Source organism: Primulina eburnea, chromosome 15 (genome assembly GCF_022965805.1).
Source record: "Primulina eburnea isolate SZY01 chromosome 15, ASM2296580v1, whole genome shotgun sequence".
NCBI lineage: Eukaryota > Viridiplantae > Streptophyta > Magnoliopsida > Lamiales > Gesneriaceae > Primulina > Primulina eburnea.
The window spans coordinates 32,407,475-32,426,267 of NC_133115.1; the positions used below are offsets into that span (position 1 = coordinate 32,407,475).

General features: G+C 39.8%; 2 protein-coding genes across 4 annotated transcripts; one reads left to right on the plus strand and one right to left on the minus strand.

The window, feature by feature from the left end:
• Positions 1-87: 87 nt before the first annotated feature.
• On the plus strand, positions 88-3,851 carry LOC140814859 (inositol transporter 4-like). 3 transcript variants are annotated; one of them, XM_073173958.1, is made up of 7 exons: positions 88-1,040; positions 1,303-1,410; positions 1,580-1,650; positions 1,735-2,070; positions 2,201-2,308; positions 2,447-3,058; positions 3,150-3,851. In XM_073173958.1, exons 2-7 carry the CDS (start codon positions 1,356-1,358, stop codon positions 3,627-3,629), a joined length of 1,662 nt encoding a protein of 553 aa, XP_073030059.1. In that variant the 5' UTR covers positions 88-1,040; positions 1,303-1,355; the 3' UTR covers positions 3,630-3,851. The 3 variants fall into 3 exon arrangements, with proteins under 3 accessions (XP_073030059.1, XP_073030057.1, XP_073030058.1); XM_073173956.1 differs by having other exon boundaries at positions 1,138-1,410; positions 3,150-3,850; XM_073173957.1 differs by lacking the exon at positions 88-1,040 and having other exon boundaries at positions 1,068-1,410; positions 3,150-3,850.
• A 1,209-nt stretch (positions 3,852-5,060) lies between these two features.
• On the minus strand, positions 5,061-18,030 carry LOC140815006 (uncharacterized). The gene is made up of 14 exons (XM_073174102.1): positions 17,715-18,030; positions 17,318-17,430; positions 16,603-16,699; positions 16,391-16,515; positions 15,780-16,287; positions 15,485-15,670; positions 14,917-15,210; positions 9,309-9,461; positions 8,405-8,559; positions 7,940-8,045; positions 6,922-7,848; positions 6,542-6,620; positions 5,634-5,972; positions 5,061-5,453 (listed from the first exon to the last, which is right to left on the minus strand). Exons 1-14 carry the CDS (start codon positions 17,817-17,819, stop codon positions 5,257-5,259), a joined length of 3,384 nt encoding a protein of 1,127 aa, XP_073030203.1. The 5' UTR covers positions 17,820-18,030; the 3' UTR covers positions 5,061-5,256.
• Between the last annotated feature and the right edge of the window lie 763 nt (positions 18,031-18,793).

An 18,793-nucleotide genomic window follows, 5' to 3' on the forward strand; every position in this document is an offset into this window, starting at 1 on the left:
TGTTTTCCTTTATTTTAAATATAAAAGTGTTCAAAAGACAACAAACAAATTAGTCTAATATTTTTTTATTAATAATTATGTGTTTATCCGTTGGAAAGAACCCAACTTCATCATCATAATATAGTAAAGATGTGGGAATTGAATATGAATATCGAGTGGAGTGCCGTTGGAGAGGAGGTGGAAGAGCTTGAAGGAGGTGCAACCGCCGTAGAGCTCGTCGCATGTGTGCCCGGAGCAGTTGAGCATGCTGCGGAACTGGGCGGCGCCACACCCATCATCGATTCCGAAAGGATAGTTTATGGGAATGTAGTTGCAGAAAGTTCGGCAGAGACAGCAAACTTCGATCAAGAAGTTCAAAAATATGATCAAGATCCATCAGTTCAACTTCACAAATCGTGCACCTGAATTTTGAAAATGGGATATAATTTTTCCGTCCTTGTTTATTCTGATTACAAATGTATGAATATATATTTCTTGATAAGAATATTGATAAGAATATGAGTGTAATTGATCAGCGTAAATTGTTCATTCTCTTTACGGCTTTATTGATCAGTGAAGAAGTTGAAATTTGGGTAAAAAGTGGGCATGCAAACTCCAAGTTTCCTGCTTTTTGTCGACCCTTTTCAAGATTTAAATAATTAAAATCATTCTTAGAATGGGTTTTAGCTATTAACTTTTAATATATATATAACCCTCCATCAAAGTCGTTGTTAGAAGGAAAAAAAAGTAACTTTATTACTGTTTTTTTTCTTTTTGTTTCGTACGGAGTACATGGAATTTGAGATAAAATTTGACTTGTTTGCACTATTCCTTGGGAGTCATTGATCTCCTATGCGAAAATTTGTGCTTATCGTGACTGGGATCATTAACTAAATTTAGAGTCAATATTGTTGATTATACGTGAGGTCCACAAAATTTTTCCCTCGTATATTATATATATTTAAGATTAAGTAGGCATTGAAAATTTAGTTTTCTGACATTTATTGTAGCGGCTGAAATTCTTTTCAAGAGAGAAGAAGAACCATCAGTCTTCTGTTAAGGTGATTCATTATTGGTTTTGTTCTCTCAAATATGCATGAAAAATAATATTACAATCGTAGAATTCGATTTTTTTTGACAGAATCTTGTCTCTTGCAGATATTGTGTGTATATAAATATATATATTCATTGTTGTATCAAAGAAGAGTCCTTGCTGTGATTCCCTTCTCTTTCTTGGGATCAAATCCTGCTTTTCTCCGACAAAAACTCCTTACCTTTTGTCTTTGTGTATCAACATGGTTGAGGGAGGGATCACACGTGCAGATAAGACCGAGTTTACTGAATGTTGGAGAACAGCATGGAGAACACCTTATATCATGAAGTTGGCCTTATCAGCTGGCATTGGAGGACTCCTCTTTGGCTATGATACAGGTCAATAACATGCCTCAAAGTTTTGGTGCTTAAAAATGTCAATGAGAGTAAAATCATAATAGCGAAAAATATTGTTTGTTGTTATAAAAATCAATTGAAATAAATAATTGTCATTTAAATTAATCTTTCCGAAAAGGGATCGATACATGCATGTTTTATTTTGGTGCAGGTGTTATTTCTGGTGCCCTTCTGTATATCAGGGAGGATTTTGACTCGGTAGATAGAAAGACATGGCTACAGGTATATATATACATAGATATTATCTTTGATATAAGCCATTTTCACGGAATCAAAGTTTAACTTCACCAATTTGCATAAAAATAGGAAACCATCGTGAGCATGGCTGTTGCGGGTGCCATATTTGGTGCTGCAATGGGTGGATGGATCAACGACAGGTTTGGACGGAAAATATCGATTTTGATAGCCGATGTTCTGTTCTTTTTCGGTGCAATTATCATGGCTGTTGCTCCTGGACCATGGATGATCATCCTCGGTAGAGTTTTCGTGGGATTGGGAGTAGGAATGGCTTCCATGACCGCTCCTCTGTATATTTCGGAAGCTTCGCCTCATAGAATTAGAGGTGCGCTTGTCAGCACAAATGGCTTGCTTATCACCGGAGGGCAATTTCTTTCTTACCTTATCAATCTAGCTTTCTCTCATGTAAGTGTGTTTTTTTTTTTTTTTGCTTTTTAATATTTTCTCTCTTTTCACAATCACTGATTCTTAAAACAAGAAATACTCACACTCTGAAGGAAGAACTAATCGGTAAGCAATATGGAATATGCTTCAGGTCACTGGAACGTGGCGTTGGATGCTTGGTACAGCTAGTCTTCCTGCACTTGTTCAGTTCATTTTGATGCTGTCACTCCCTGAGTCTCCAAGATGGCTCTTCAGACATGTAAGGAATCCTGCTCCTTCTGTATTGCCTGCAAATTTAATCTGTTACACTCAAACATTGTGTTGAGTGGAGTTGCTTTGAGTTCTCCTTTTTTAATTTAAGCAAAATTTGTCTTTTTGAATGTCAAACAATTATCAGGGTAAAGAGGACGAGGCCAAGTCCATCTTAGAAAAAATTTACCCCCCTGAAGAACTCGAGTATGAGTTGCAGGCTTTGAAAGCATCCATTGAGCAAGAAAAGCAAGGGGAAATTCCTGGGGAAAGTGGTATATTTTCACAACTCAAGGGTGCATGGGGTAATGATGTAGTCAGGAGGGGACTATACGCTGGTATCACCGTTCAAGTCGCTCAGCAATTCGTGGGCATAAACACCGTAATGTACTATAGTCCAACCATAATTCAGTTCGCCGGATTTGCTTCGAATAAGACAGCACTGGCACTCTCTCTCATCACTTCAGGCCTGAACGCTCTCGGTTCCATAGTCAGCATGTGCTTCGTGGATCGTTATGGCAGGAGAAGACTGATGATTATTTCAATGATGGGGATCATTTCCTGTCTTGTGGTGTTATCTGTCGTCTTTTTCCAAGCTTCAGCCAGTGCCCCTGATGTCAGCAGCGCGGAAACTGCTTATTTCGGTGCCAATTCTACTTGCCGGGCCTACACTCAAGCTCCGGACGCATCATCGTGGGGCTGCATGAGATGCTTGGCTAAGGACACTGACTGTGCTTTCTGCTCGGCACCTGGCAGCCTAGTGCGTCCAGTTTACAAGAATGTGATGCATTAACATGTAATTTATTCACTTTTCTTGCTAATGATGTATTTTTTTCCTGTCTTATTGGCAGTATCATGCAGGCGCTTGTCTCGAAATGAATGATGTGGTGAGAAGCGTCTGCAGGGCAGATAAGCGAACATGGTATACACAAGGGTGCCCAAGTAAGATCGGATTTTTGGCGGTGGTACTGCTCGGCCTATACATCATCGTCTACTCCCCCGGCATGGGAACTGTCCCGTGGATCGTCAACTCCGAGATATACCCGCTCAAGTATAGAGGGATCGGTGGAGGCATTGCCGCGGTTTCTAACTGGAGTTCAAATCTTATAGTCAGTGAAACGTTCTTGACACTAACCGAGCACCTAGGATCTGCTGGAACCTTCCTCTTGTTCGCGGGGTTTTCATTGATTGGGCTCGTATTCATTTTCTTCCTCGTACCGGAGACCAAAGGGCTGCAGTTCGAGGAGGTGGAGAAGATGCTGGAGAAAGGGTATTCTCCATTCAAGAAGGGAGACAAAGCTATAGAAGATTGTCACACCGACAACAATTAAGTTCCAAGCAGAAGTTGGGTGAAACATCAACAATATAATGGCCAACAGATACATTTTTTTTTTAATCTTAATCAAAATCCTTACATCGATACACTCCCCTAAAACTTCCTTATGCTATTTGGATTGCCTTCATAGACTGGAGACCGTCTTTTCTTGATTCTGGTCGCTTGAACATTTTGAGTTGCTAAGTCAGCCAGCGTCAATATGAAACTTGCATGAGAAATAAAAGAAATTTTTATTCTACTTTCTTGTACAACTTTCTAATTTCTGAAAAAACCAGATCGAGCCGCGTTCTCAATCTTTGCAACTCTCTTCCATATGTTCATCTGATAGTTCTAAAGGATGATAGAATGTCTGATAAAAAAAAATGGTGTCAAATGAGTAATCCATCTCTAAATCCACTTCATACTCTTGACTTCTGCATTGAAACAACAGAGGCCGAAGTTAGCATACAAAATGACACAGAAATATTTTACAACATGAACTTGTTGAAATATTTGCTTCAAAATTAATTCTTTAGCAAAAAGCGATTATGAGTGTTCATAAATTCGAGAAATACTGATTTCGAAATACTATTATTTTACAAAGTAATAAATTAACATAAGCTTCAATAACATCATAGAAAAATTTGTACAGTAGAAAAAATTTGCACAATCGTTTTTATATACTTATTTATCAGACGATAAACTTGAGTCAAATTCAATAAATACAAAACTATCACAATCGATATATCAACATACTCTAGCCTCTCGCAGCATTCAAATAGACAAACTATAATCACCATTCTCATCTGACTGAATGTGAAGCAAAAATATATCACTCATTTCTTTGGTCTATGATTAAGGAGATAATTTTATAACAAAAATAATTACATAACTGTTAAAAAAATATATTGGTATATTTGTTACTGATGTATGGATAATTTCTAAAATAAGTTAATAAATATAATTCCCTAAAAAATTGTTTTAAAATCACAGGTAGTTTATACATAAGAAATCTATTTTTATTTGGAAAAGTTAAACAAATTATCATTTTGCAACTCTCATATTTTACAAAATATCTACATTACTTTTGACATGTATCTTACAAGTTACTTGCATCAAAACTTTATGTGAAATATCGAAAAGACATCTCAGCTCTTGAATTTTTATAAATATTGCACGATTTATCCATGCTAACGCTATTTTTTGAATATGCGTCCATATTGTAGTTAAAAACCAAATTTTGAAATTTTTTACGTCGAATGTATAAAAATACTCTTTTATTAATCACTAATATTTTCAACTATATATTTATCGAAATATAAATTTTTCTGATCGACACAACAAAGTGGAGCAAGAAATCACATAATCTTCTTCCATAGTTTTTTTGTTGGAGGAAATCTCAAGTCAATGTTAAGACTCACGTTGGTTTTTCAGCCGTAGCACGTGCTTGTTCAAAAAATCGGGTTATTAAATGTAAATCGTGCAATTTTTATAAAAGTTGGTGAATTATGCATTTTCGATATTTGAGGTTTTGGATAACTCCGTATCCTATCAACAACATTTCAAAAATGGATTCGAACTTCTTGGCCTAATGCTGCATTCTACGCGCACCTCTAGTACGGAGTAACCCATTTGTTGTTGTCCTAGCTCACCTCTCCCTTGTTTGTCTTCTTGATTTTCTTCTGTTTCTGCTTCAGCTGAGTTAGCCCTGCTGCTGAAACCTTCGAGTTACCCATCATAGAAGCAACAAGTTCAGGATCTGTGCACGCCTTCATCAGTTCCTTCTCCCTGCTCGATGCCTCGGGCATGTGACTAAACAAAGTCATGGCAGTCTTGGCCGCTGCATTAGGGAAGAATCAGATAATAATGCCAGGAAAGATACCCAAAATGGCAAAACTCAAAAGCAGAAAGGAACTGCCATATGGCTATTTTGAAAATGTACATATTTCAATCTAAGAACTCAAATAAACATCGCAAGCAATTAATAATCAAGATGAAAAGAAATACTTCATGTAAGTACCTTTTCCTTTCTTCAGTGAGCCTGGAATTATCTTGACATGGTATTTATATGATTGTAAAGCATTGTAAGGACCGCAAACTGGAACAGCATACAACAAGACATCAATAGGGAGTGGATTTCCGGTCAAATAGTCCACATCATTTAGCTTTTCCTTCTCTTCATCACCGATTTCATGAATGTCATCTTCTTCCATGGCTACCCTGTCCATCTCACTGGTACCCCTATCTACCTTACCATCTGCTTTGCTCTTCCCGGTTTCCTCCAGATGCTCAGTACAATCTCGAGACAAATGACCCGCTTTCTTACATTTGTAACATATCTTTGAAGCATCTGCAGGTGCTGCAAATGAAAAGGGAAGTATTAGCTCCTTATTCCCATCACCAAGAATATGGTACATCAAAGCCAAAAGATTTAGTAAATCATGGATGCAGATTAGACAAGTGATGCTATTATCAATTCAATATGGACTGAAACGTATGAAAATAAAACCGCAGGCAACATAATGGCTAAATAAATGAAACTATTCACAAGTAAAAAACTTGAGGATGGACTCGGACAAAGTGCCTAAGAAGTTTAGCAATGACCGAGAAATAAAATACGGTAAATATGATTCCAGATGTCCATATTTTGTGCGGATGATCAATCAAATATAAATCTGATCTACCTCTTAAAGAAGTACGCAGATCTTGAGATAGCATTTCCCATACTATTTAAGCGTAAAAATCAACTCTAAGGGAACTGTCAGCATAATATGGACATTCCTGACATTATAAGGCAACAAACCAAAAATCTGCAGTTTGAAATTTTGATGTTTTCCTCTGAATATATATTTGTCAAAAACATCGTATCAACATCAGTTTCAAGTGTCAGAAAGTCAATGAAACAACAGTTTCTCTAATTTTCCACACCTGTAGCAAGTTTGGCTTCTGTTACTGGAAGAGCATTTTCATTCTCAGACTGTTCAACACCCTTTGATTTCCCTGCAGCCTGCAGATTAATTTGCATGTAAATAAACCAGCGATTTATGAGTTGCCATATTAGTGCTAGTGTCTTTTAAAGGATTCCAAAGAGCGCGAAATTAGAATTAAGATTCATGTTCATTTCTAAGGGATTGACTAATTTTTCCTCATCTCTTTTGACGTAATTAGAGAACTGAATTCTCAATGATCAGCAAGCAGTTTCCTAACTATTTCTGACACACAAAAATTCAAATGGAACAGAGATTCATGGGAAATCTATAGTGAAATAAAATAACAGTTAAGGTTGATATTAAGCCAGCAGTACGTACAGCCAACAGAGCCATTCTAATGAGCCGCTCCTCCTCGTCTTGGTCAGCGTATTTCTCCTTTATCTTTTTCAATTTTCCTTTCTGTCCACGACTTATTTTTCCATTAATCGGCTTGGAAATTTTAGCTTGATTCTCTGGCTGACTCAGAGAGTTGTGATCTTCTGTTTCTTTTCCATGTTCCGCAGTCGAAATTTCAAAACCATCTTTATGACCTTTCTTGAGCTTTCTTCTTTCAGCTTTTGAGATGTAAGGTCGATCTCTTTGCATTGACTTTGTCACCTCATGGTGATGCTCGCTCACCGATTCCTCCACAGAAGGGAGCCCAAAACACCTAGTAGAAGCAGTAGCAGATCCAAGCTCAAGGGCTTTATCAATTAGGTCTTCCAGATCTTGTGCAACAGTTTTAGAGGTTTTGCTATCATATACTTCATCATGACATACATAATTTACTACACTACTAGTTTCATCAAAGGTGTCTTGTGAATTGCTGGTTACTTCTGAAAAATTCAAGCCACTGGCAGAGGCCACTTTGGAGACTTCCTCCCCTGATAGGTTCTCGGCTGACAAATTCGCAAGTCCTGAAGACTCAACTTTTTCTTTTAAGACTTCCTTCTCAGAATCAGAATTGGAATCAGAGTAAGATATTTCTTTCAGGGGTTCAGTTTGCTCCTTGTCTATTATTCCTTCCTCTTCACCCCTTACCCTCCTTTCATTCAGATGCGACCCAAGAGAACTCTCATCCAAGCGAAATAAAATTCCAAAACCCATTATTAGAGGATGAGGTGGAAGAAAATTCTTCTTACCACGAATCATGAAGCTTCCAACTGTAAGATATTCTCCAGTGGGAGCTGTTTTGCTGACCTGGTGGGGGTGCACCCACCAAGCACTAGTCACAATCTTCGAGTCCCAAGCCTGGCTATGGCAGACCTACATCACAAAAAGAGATGATAAGCACCTACTCCCCAAATCAAATAGACGAAATCAGATATTTCACCACGAATATCTACTTTCATCTTACTGTGAAACATCCTGTTTGGTTCAGAGTAAGAGGGGGTACAGGGCTTTCAGGTTTATGATTCTTGATCACAGTACTAGAAGCACCATGGAGATCCGCATGAACATATCTGTTAGCCATAAAAAAGCAAACAACATTAAATTCTACTGTTGAAGTAAAATTATCACATAAGAAAGCTTTAAACAAGTCCAAAATAAACACATGAAAGAAACAGCTAATGAAAAACCAGAAGGATCAGGAATCTAATGGTGGATGTATTCCATAATATTCAAAAAGCCATACATAACCTCGTACCGCAGAATTTAGATATTTTAACACCTAAATTCATTCAGACAAATAATTTAAAATCATCATTCAGCAGCTAACAATCCTTTAGAATGTGAAAAGATTATAACTAAAACTTCTTGGCAAAGAGACAGCTTCTGGAAAAGTTCATACAATGTACACCAAGATTTACTTAATACTCACAAATCTCCTTTGGACATATAACGCTTGACTATCATCTCATTTTGTTGGGCGTCACGTCCACTGATAACCAAATAATTTTCACTGCTGATGAACCAATTGAATTTTTCAAACCAGTGAACCTTACGCATGTGTGAAATTGTGGCGATAGCTTTTTCCTGGAAATTAGGTAAAGGAAAAGTGTTACCACCTCATATGGAATAAACTAGGTAGATACATAAGTTGGAAAAATAAAAATATACAACCATGGACAATTAGTTATAAAGTAGCAATCCTTACTTTTATTATTGGTATCCACTCTCCACTTACCTCTCATATGAGATTATGAAACATAATTGTTAGAATACTCAAGGTCTCATTTCTTTTGTTTCTAGCCCATTCTACATCATCTTTATATAGATAAACATGGAGTACATAAACTTGATCATTATCGCTGTTGCAAGAAAGAAGTCAGCAATCTCTTTTTATAAGAAACCATATTATATTCATTAATTCAAATCATTTAATTACAACTCGCGGACAAGTAATCCATATATTAACAAAAAAAATACAAAAACCATGCTCAAATCAACAACAAATATAAACTCAATCCCTCATCAAATCTGATATTGAGAAATACTTAAACTCTACATGCTTCCCAATCCAGCTAGATGCCCGAATCATAATTTTGTCCCAACATTCTTCAACCAACTCTTCTAAACTGTCAAAAATTTGTCTATTCCGCTCCAACAATATTGTCCAGCAAATACAATAAACTATCGCTCTTGGAACTACCCAAACCAAACCCAAAAGAAGTCAGAAATCTTAACTGTTAGTCTGAAAAGAAGTTAGAAATTAGCTTAACCATATTGGTATCAAAACAATTAGACTAAGAAAAGTACTAAAATTCACTGAAGTCATCAACCACCTGTGAAAGTTGCTGGCGCGTCTTTTTTTCAGCAGCTTTGAAAGCTTTCTCATGTGCTGTGATGGTTTTCTCCTGTTTATTCTCCTGTTTCTTCTTCTGCTCATAATAGCGCCGGGCATTAGCATGCGCTGAAAGTGCAAGATCAACCTCTACCTGAAAAGGAAAAACAAACAGCAATAAGGCTCTTTAGATATATTTTTCCCTTCTGCTTTTATGTAAGGGAACCTTATGGAAGTGGGGAATTAGTTATTCACAAAGAGGCAACTATGACAAAGGGCACGGATAGCTTGTCTGTTGCGTTCCCGCGTAGTTGATCGAGTAACGGGTCTCGTGGGGAAGGAAACCGTGGAGTCCAGATTCCACTTTGTTTTATTGGACTTCCTTCCTTGACGGCCTATTGTAAAGTTTGATGAGTATGAGGCTCGAAAGAGAGAACCTCCGATCTCGTAACAATTTTGTTGGAAATTTTCTGAATGAATCTCATTAAACAAACGGTACCAATAAATACAAAAGAAAAGCCCTAGCTTATCCCATCCTAGAGATGATAATCATCTATCAAATCCTAACAAACCAAATCCTATCAACCAACCTATGAAAGTTCAAAGAAAAACGATAAGATAAAGATCCTAATCCTTGCCCCTAAATCTGCCGTGCGTGTGCCGCTTGTACACCTGTATCTTCGAGAATTCTTGCTGGGCCTGGGCCGGTGTTGTGTTCGTGACATCACCCACCCCCTGAGATAGTTGTTTGTCCGCAAACATAAAAGATGGAAACCGTTCGGCGAACAATGCCGCCTCTTCCCATGATGCCTCTGCTGGTGATAATCCTTTCCAATGAATCAGAAGCTCTGTCCTCCCTTTATGCACTCGATGATCTAGTACGGCCTGCGGGGTTGGTAGTTGTTCTCCCACGTGAAGAGTAGGGAGTGATGGTTCGCAAACTTCCGTACCACGAAATGGTTTCAAGACGGAGATGTGGAAAACTGGATGCATTTTGGCAGAAGCTGGTAACTCTAGTTTATAGGCAACTGACCCAACCCGTTCTAACACCTTAAAAGGTCCATAGAACCGAGGAGATAACTTTCGATGAGCTCGAGCTGCTAGACTTAAGTGGCGGTACGGCTGAAGTTTCAACAAGACCATCTCATTCACCTCGAAGTGTAATTCCCGGTGCTTATTGTCATATTGTACCTTCATACGATTTTGTGCATGCAACAATCGGTCTCGGATGTCATGCAACAGTCTGTCACGAGAGATTAACGCTTGATCCACAGCCTCTAGGCGAGCGGCCCCCGGGCAGTAAGATAAGAGACGAGGGGGTGGTCTCCCATAGATGACCTCAAAAGGAGAGGTACGTAGTGACGAATGGAAACTCGTATTGTAGCAATATTCAGCCCAAGCGAGCCATTCCCCCCACTTCTTTGGGTGGTCGCTCGTAAAACAACGTAAATACATCTCCAATACTCGATTAACTGCCTCCGTTTGCCCATCAGATTGAGGGTGGTATGCTGAACTGAAACAAAGTTTTGTCCCTTGCAACCGAAACAATTCTTTCCAAAATGAGCTCGTGAATGTAACATCTCGATCACTGACAATAGACTCGGGTAGGCCATGCAATTTAAACACAGATTCAAAAAAAATTCGAGCCACCGAAACAGCAGTATAGGGGTGGGCGATTGCCATAAAGTGAGCATACTTTGAGAAACGGTCGACCACGACGAAGATAACATTTTTGCCATGTGACGAGGGAAGACCCTCCACAAAATCCATCGAGATATCTGCCCAGATTTGGTGAGGGACCGGTAGTGGTTGTAGGAGCCCCGCTGGTTGAAGGTGCTCAACTTTATTCCGTTGACAGATAAGGCACGCGGTCACCAAGTCTTGTACCTGTCGGCGCATTCCTACCCAATAGAAATCGCGAGTAACGCGCTGTAATGTCTTTTGGTATCCTTCATGGTATGAATTGTGTATGGAGCTAATGATTTGAGTTGTTAATGGGGATGTCTTGGGTAGGAAAATCCGATATTTATACAGTAAGAGCCCGTCGGTATATGCCCAGTGGTCATGGGTAGCAGCCCTTACGTTGTCCTGAATAAGCTGTTGGATTTCGTCCGAGTGTGCGTGTTCTGATTTTAGATCGGTAAGGAAATCCCAAGAAGGGGCCGAGATAGCGGCGGTATATGCTGTAGACGAATCGCGGCGGGATAGGGCGTCCGCCACGATATTAGAACGGCCAGACTTGTATTCAATGGTGAAACTGAACCCCAATAACTTGCATAACCAGCGTTGTTGAGAGGGCGTTGCGATACGTTGTTCGAGAAGATACTTGAGACTGTAGTGGTCCGTGCGCACCAAAAAGGGCTGCCCCCAAAAATAAGCACGCCAATGGCGTATTGCTCTAGTCAATCCCATCAGTTCTTTTTCGTAGGCGGGTAATTTTTGGTGTTGTTGAGCGAATGAATGACTAAAGAAAGCTATTGGCCGTTCGTCTTGCTGGAGCACTGCGCCGATACCTGAATCAGAAGCATCACATTCCACGATAAATGGTTTTGAAAAATCTGGGAGGGCGAGGACAGGTGTTGTCGTGAGTGCCCTTTTTAGTTTGTCAAATGCCGCTGTGGATTCCAAGGACCATTTGAAGGCATTTTTCCGAAGAAGAGACGTTAGCGGGGCGGCAATCAATCCATAGTCTTTGACAAAACGACGATAATATCCCGTTAGTCCTAGGAAACCGCGTAACGCTGTGGGTGTGGTCGGTTGTGGCCATTCGGCGATGGCCTCGATTTTGGACATATCCACCTTAGCCCCCGAGTTTGAAATCACATGGCCCAGATAGGCGACTTCCTGTTGGGCAAAGAAACATTTGGATCGTTTTAATACAAGCTGGTGCTGCTGCAGTGTAGTGAGCACGATATGCAAGTGGTGTAAATGACTTTCCCATGTAGGGCTGTAAATCAAGATATCGTCAAAGAACACGAGGACGAATTTCCGTAGGTAGGCCTGGAACACATAATTCATAAGAGCCTGAAAAGTGGCAGGTGCGTTGGTGAGACCGAATGGCATGACTACGAACTCGTAGTGTCCATGATGTGTTCGGAACGCTGTCAAGGGAATACTTCCTGGATCCATGCGAATCTGGTGATAACCTGCTCGCAAATCAAGTTTTGTAAAAAAATAAGCACCAAATAACTCATCCAACAGTTCCTCGATGATGGGTATCGGGAATTTGTCCTTGATTGTTTTTGCGTTTAGAGCACGGTAATCCACACAAAACCTCCAAGTTTTGTCTGCCTTTGGGACTAGAATGACGGGTGATGAGAACGGAGATGTACTATATCGAATAAAACCTTTGGATAACATCTCGGTGCATTGTTTTTCAATCTCATCCTTCTGAGAGTGCGCATAGCGATATGGGCGGACCGCAATCGGGCTCGTCCCGTATTCTAGACATATTTTGTGCTGGAAGTGGCGGCGAGGAGGGAGGCCTGAAGGCTCCGTAAATACTGATGAAAACTCAAGGAGAAGATTATGTAAATCCAGGTCATTTTCTTTCTGCACGTGTATGGCAGCAAGCTGACCACTCGACTGCTGGCCTTCCGCTGTGTTTCCTTGGAGCGTAATCGTCTGCCCTTGGTGCACAAACTGCATACACATCTTGGCGAAGTCCCATTGTATGGGTCCAAAGAGTTGGAGCCAATTTACTCCTAGAATTGCACCGAAAACTCCCAGGGGAATAATAACGAAATCAATGCAGAACTTGTATCCTCCCAAACCGAGGACAATGTTATGGCAGACTCCCGTGCAAGGAATCCGACGCCCATTGGCCACCAAGACTTGAAGAGTAGCCTTTGTTTCCATTGATAGCCCCAGTCGTTGTGCCACGGATTTGTCTAGGAAACAATGAGTGCTGCCCGAATCAATTAGGACGAGCAGTGGATTATGTGAGATTGTCCCTTTTATCTGCATGGTTTGTGCCCCCTGAGTACCCGTAATGGCATGAATAGAAACCTCGGGTTCGTCTTCTTCGAGTGAAAGGCGTGGGTGACCCTGTTGTGTGTCATCGTCCAAAGTTTCGATCCAGAATAATCTCTTGCAGCGATGCCCCGGAAGATATAGCTCGTCACAATTATAACACAGTCCTTTCGCCTTTCGTTCTTCCATCTCAGCGCGATTTAATCTTCGGACAAACGGTCCTGTTGTCTGTTGGGGAGTACTGCGGCGAATAGTGGTCTGGTTACTGGCTTGTCGCACCCCCGAACGCATCTCATATAGCCTTGCGAGATGCATGGCTCTGGGTAGATCTAAAGGTAAATGAATGAGGACTTCTGCTGCGATAACATCATGTAGCCCACTGATAAAAAGTTCTACTAGTTGATCTTGTGATAAATTTGTTGCCCTCGCCATTAATCGCTCAAATTTCTGTTGATAGTCTTCCACGGAGCTCGTCTGTTTCAATTTAGAGAGTTCCCCCAGTTTAGTACAGCGTAGGATTGGCCCGAAACGTAAGTGGCACTGTTCTTTGAAATCATTCCAAGACATATTGGGGTTGCTTTCTTCTGCCTTGAGAAACCATAATTGCGCATCTCCTTCCAAGTGGAACGCTGCAATTCCCACTCTTTCGTTTGCTGGAGTGTTTTGATGGCGGAAGAAGAATTCACAGTGAGTCAGCCACCCAAGTGGATCGGCCAGCCCATCATATCGGGGAAGGTCCAACCGTGCATGGCGCTGTCCCCCGAAAAAAGCCTCTCCCCTATCGTGTCCGGCTCGTCGGTAATCGTTCGTGCCTCGCACGTTACTGTCCGCGTCCTGCTGGTGGCTGGATTCTGTTCGCACAGCAGCCATGGAGAGGGATAGTTCTTCCAGTTTCTCGCGAAAACCTTGCTGGATTTGTTCTTGTGCCTTCTTGTCCTCGATGTACATCTTCATGAAAGCATCGAGTTGTTTCGAGATTGCCGAGTCACCCATTACTCCCTGCTCTGATACCAATTTGTTGCGTTCCCGCGTAGTTGATCGAGTAACGGGTCTCGTGGGGAAGGAAACCGTGGAGTCCAGATTCCACTTTGTTTTATTGGACTTCCTTCCTTGACGGCCTATTGTAAAGTTTGATGAGTATGAGGCTCGAAAGAGAGAACCTCCGATCTCGTAACAATTTTGTTGGAAATTTTCTGAATGAATCTCATTAAACAAACGGTACCAATAAATACAAAAGAAAAGCCCTAGCTTATCCCATCCTAGAGATGATAATCATCTATCAAATCCTAACAAACCAAATCCTATCAACCAACCTATGAAAGTTCAAAGAAAAACGATAAGATAAAGATCCTAATCCTTGCCCCTAAATCTGCCGTGCGTGTGCCGCTTGTACACCTGTATCTTCGAGAATTCTTGCTGGGCCTGGGCCGGTGTTGTGTTCGTGACATTGTCACTGCGATTGTTGTAAAAACCCCAAGTAAAGATGGTGAACCTAAAAAGTTTGGGTTTGACTATGGTGTCCATGTAATAGTCGTTCACAATTAAGAAGATGTCCACATACTTATATCAATGCCTTACTAAGCTGAAATACCATAGGTTTAAGCAAAAAAAAAAAACTGAAGCTTTAAATTAGATACCTTGTCCACAGGTTGCGTTTTCTCATCATCATCCATTTCATCAAGATTATTGCTCAGAAGAAGTGTCATACAATTTCTGTCAAGATGCAGCTTGTCAATGAGGCCAGCTACAGGGTTTCCAGATTTCTTCTCCTCTTTCACCATACGAGCCAAATCAACCCAACTCATCCCATTTGCAAGAGCTATACGGACTGCTAAGATGGCAGCATCTACATCGTCTAAATTATATTCTATCAATTCTGCCATTTTGACACACTCTTCAACATCTCTCTTAAGTGCATGCACGCGACTTTCCTGAGACATCATGGTAAACTTTTAACACCAGAGGCAGAATTTGGTATTGACTACTACAATATATAAACAAGGTTTTCTCAAATACATAAGCTTTCCTCAATTTGGGCATATCTTTACAGCGTAATAATCAATTTTTGGTGATGCAATTTCAGAGCACATGCCTGATAAAGGTAAAAATCAAAGAAAATTCAAGACAACAGCATCGGTTGCACAATGTCTAAACATTTAAATACCAGCAATGCAAAAAAGCATTAACATAGAGGCAATGATAGACCTGATCAGATTTGATTCTATCAAGTTTCTGCATGGCAGAATTTTCTTTAGCCCTTTGTTGTTGTTCCACACGCTGGCTTTCGATTTTACTGTAGAATTCATCTAAAGCTGCATCAAATGTCTCAAACTCCATGGAATCTCTTGATTTGAACTGGTTTAGCAACAATGGACAAAACTCATCGAAGATCTGCAAAAGAGGAAACCCATTAATCATAAACAGACAAATGAAATATACATCCATGATTCTTCATTGGATTTTTATGAAGAAAAAAATAAAGATAATAGCATTGACATACAGCAACATCATTGTTTCCCAATATCTTCCGCTGCATCAGAATGTATCCTTTTGGAACTTTCTTGCCAGAAATAACCTCTGATAGCCAATCCTCAAACTTCTTTACAGCTTCAGTCAGAGCCTGTATTGAATTACCGTCCATTTTGAATTCTTTATGTAATTTTGTGCTAGGAGTCAAACCAGCATCTAGTATAATGTGTTCCGATAAAGCTGGCCCATAACCCGATGCTTCCCCAAGAACAACTTTCAGAGTTGTTTGCTTGGCACGAGTATTGTCATTCTTGTTTGTCCCAGCAGGCTTTGTATTCTTTTGAGTATTATGCTTACCCGTGGAGGCATTGGAACCATCATTTCCATTTTCACACTTATTTAAATGTTCATCTTTTTTCTCGTGCACCACAGATTCGAAGGCTACCTCGAGCTTCTCCCTAGTTGTACGCTCAAATACTCGAGATAGTTCAACTGGATAACGATGTCGCGACATGATAGCAATTCCCTTATTGTCATCCCTGTCAAGAAAAATTAGCACACAAACTATTAGCATTCTTGCTTACACAGCAAAAAAAGAATGATGATGATGGATCTATGCAAAAACACATTAGAGTAGTCGACCTGTGTGAACGCAGGAGAGTCAGGACAGTAAACTCAGAATCTGTAAGAAGAATATTCCCTTGGGCATACAACTCCAAAATGACGTAGTGTGCATTAACTCCAAGTCCAAATTGAAAGAGTATTATCTACATACAACTTTCAACTTTATGAAACCCTTCAAAATTTTGAAGATTAAACATTCACTGATACCTACAGAAGCCAGTAATGCATACCCTATCATAGCCAAGTTGTCGCACATCTTCAAGCCGTCTTGTTCGTATGTGTCTCCTTAATTTCAAAGTAAATCCTGACGGTGTATTACTTTTGTCCCTGTGTAGAAGAAGAAAAGATTTTGATTTTCAGGATATACATATTTATTCCCATTACAAATATTATGTATGTGTATAATTGTACATATCCATTTGTCACAAATAAATTCTGAAACAGTCAATTATCTAACGAGCCTTCTATGTTAGAAGTTAGAACAAACCAAAATGATGAATTCTCTTTTCTCCTGTTACCAAGAGTCTTACACCAAACAAAACACATTTTTCTCTTTCAAGGGTACACATTCTGCTTCCTTCGTATCCAACTCACAGTTCTGTGTGAAAAGAGACAGAAGCATTAAAGTAATTCTTTACTACCCTCTAAGTTTCTTTAAAACTGAGGGCCAAGGCATATAGTAGAAGTACTGAAGAAAGATGTAGAATATTCAGAAAAAGAACTTTTCAGCCAGAACAAGGCAGTGGAAAGCAATCTAAGACCAGTAATTAGATGGGTGGCCGATGGTCTTCTTTAAGGCTAAACTTTCATCTTTCCTATATTTCCAGGAATGTTGCAGTTGCCAGGCCTGACGTGTATGCCTCAAAAAAGATCACTCGATGAAATACGGAATTGTACCAAAAACAAAAAGAATGCATGAAATTCAGTAGAAATGTAGAATCATACCTCATATACACCGTGGTATGTAATCTAACACCACTCTCCAACAACAGCAGAACCTTTTCACTCTCTCCCGACTCTGTCACTCCACTGCTACTCATCAGCTTAAACACATACGTCTAGCAAACATTTCGCACACATTACCAAACAAAAAACAATAACTCAAAAAAAGAAAGAAAAGTAAAACAGATTTCTTTAACAATAACTTAAACGTCGGAAGAAAACTCATTTGAATATTGTATTGTTCCCAAGGGACAAAACTCGACTTCTTATATAATTCTAACATAAGGGATAAAAAAAAGTCAATTTTTATATAGTTACAACTAACAAGAGGGGAACGGGACTAAAGAGAAAGGAACAAAGGCAATTGAGCACTCTCCTAAAGCGAGCTACGTGAAAATACCTTTGGAGAGAGATCGTATACATTGGAACAACGCATGCCGATCAAGCGGCGGAGGCACTTGACCTCGGCCGCCACGTCGGCAGTGTTCATTCGGACCTTCACCATTTTCTTGTCGTATAGGCTCTCTTTTTCAAGAATTCAATCTTCAATCCTGCATCCGATATGAGAAATTAGCGAATAGATGCTTTATTCAACGTCAAACAAGGGTTTGATGCGATTGGCTTGAGATTTCAAACGTCCTGTGTCTACCCCAGCTCTCGTATAGTTCCACCGGCAGGGAAAGAGGGAATCTGTAACTTTTTTTAATGAATCCGATTTCATTAAAATGAAGAAAAAGTTAATGTTACAAATATATCGGGCATTCCCGGATAAAATCAAAAATCAAAAGCTATCATATTACGAAAGTATAAATTAAATGCTACAATAATCACGCGTACTCAGCTTGCTACTTTAATTGCTTCAGAAATGGACCGATAGGTGTGAATCTTAATTTTTATGACGATATCTTGACAGCAGAATTTTTCTTGGTCAAACATTGCTCTATTTCGCATATTCCAAACGTGGTACACTTTTGCAGCCAGTGCTGTTATTCTCATTCTTTTCAACATCGAGGTACCTCAACACTGTCTTCTGAAAGCTCGCAATATAGCCATCGGAGATCCCATTATTTTCTTCATATCAAGCTAATGACGAACACTCTTCCAAATGAGATTTGTAACACTGCAATCAAAGAACAAATGATCAACAGTTTCATCTTTAAATTCGCACAAGACATATATCTGATCATTGATAAATCCCAGTCTGTCTCGAGTCATGAGTTTATGATGTGCAAGTAACCAAAGTATGAATAGATGCTTAGGTAGTATGAATGTCCTAGACAGTAGAGGTTTCCAAGGCCAATTTCCTATCGTTCCAACGAAGAACTGATATGCATGAGCGATACCCTCCTTGTTACCAAACCATTTCTGTAAGCACAATGAAACAGCTTCCTCATGAGCCAAGTCTTCTAATCAACTCAGGAAGTTTACCAGACCACTACCAACTTGTAAAAGTCTGGACCCATGGCCTCAACCCCAAAG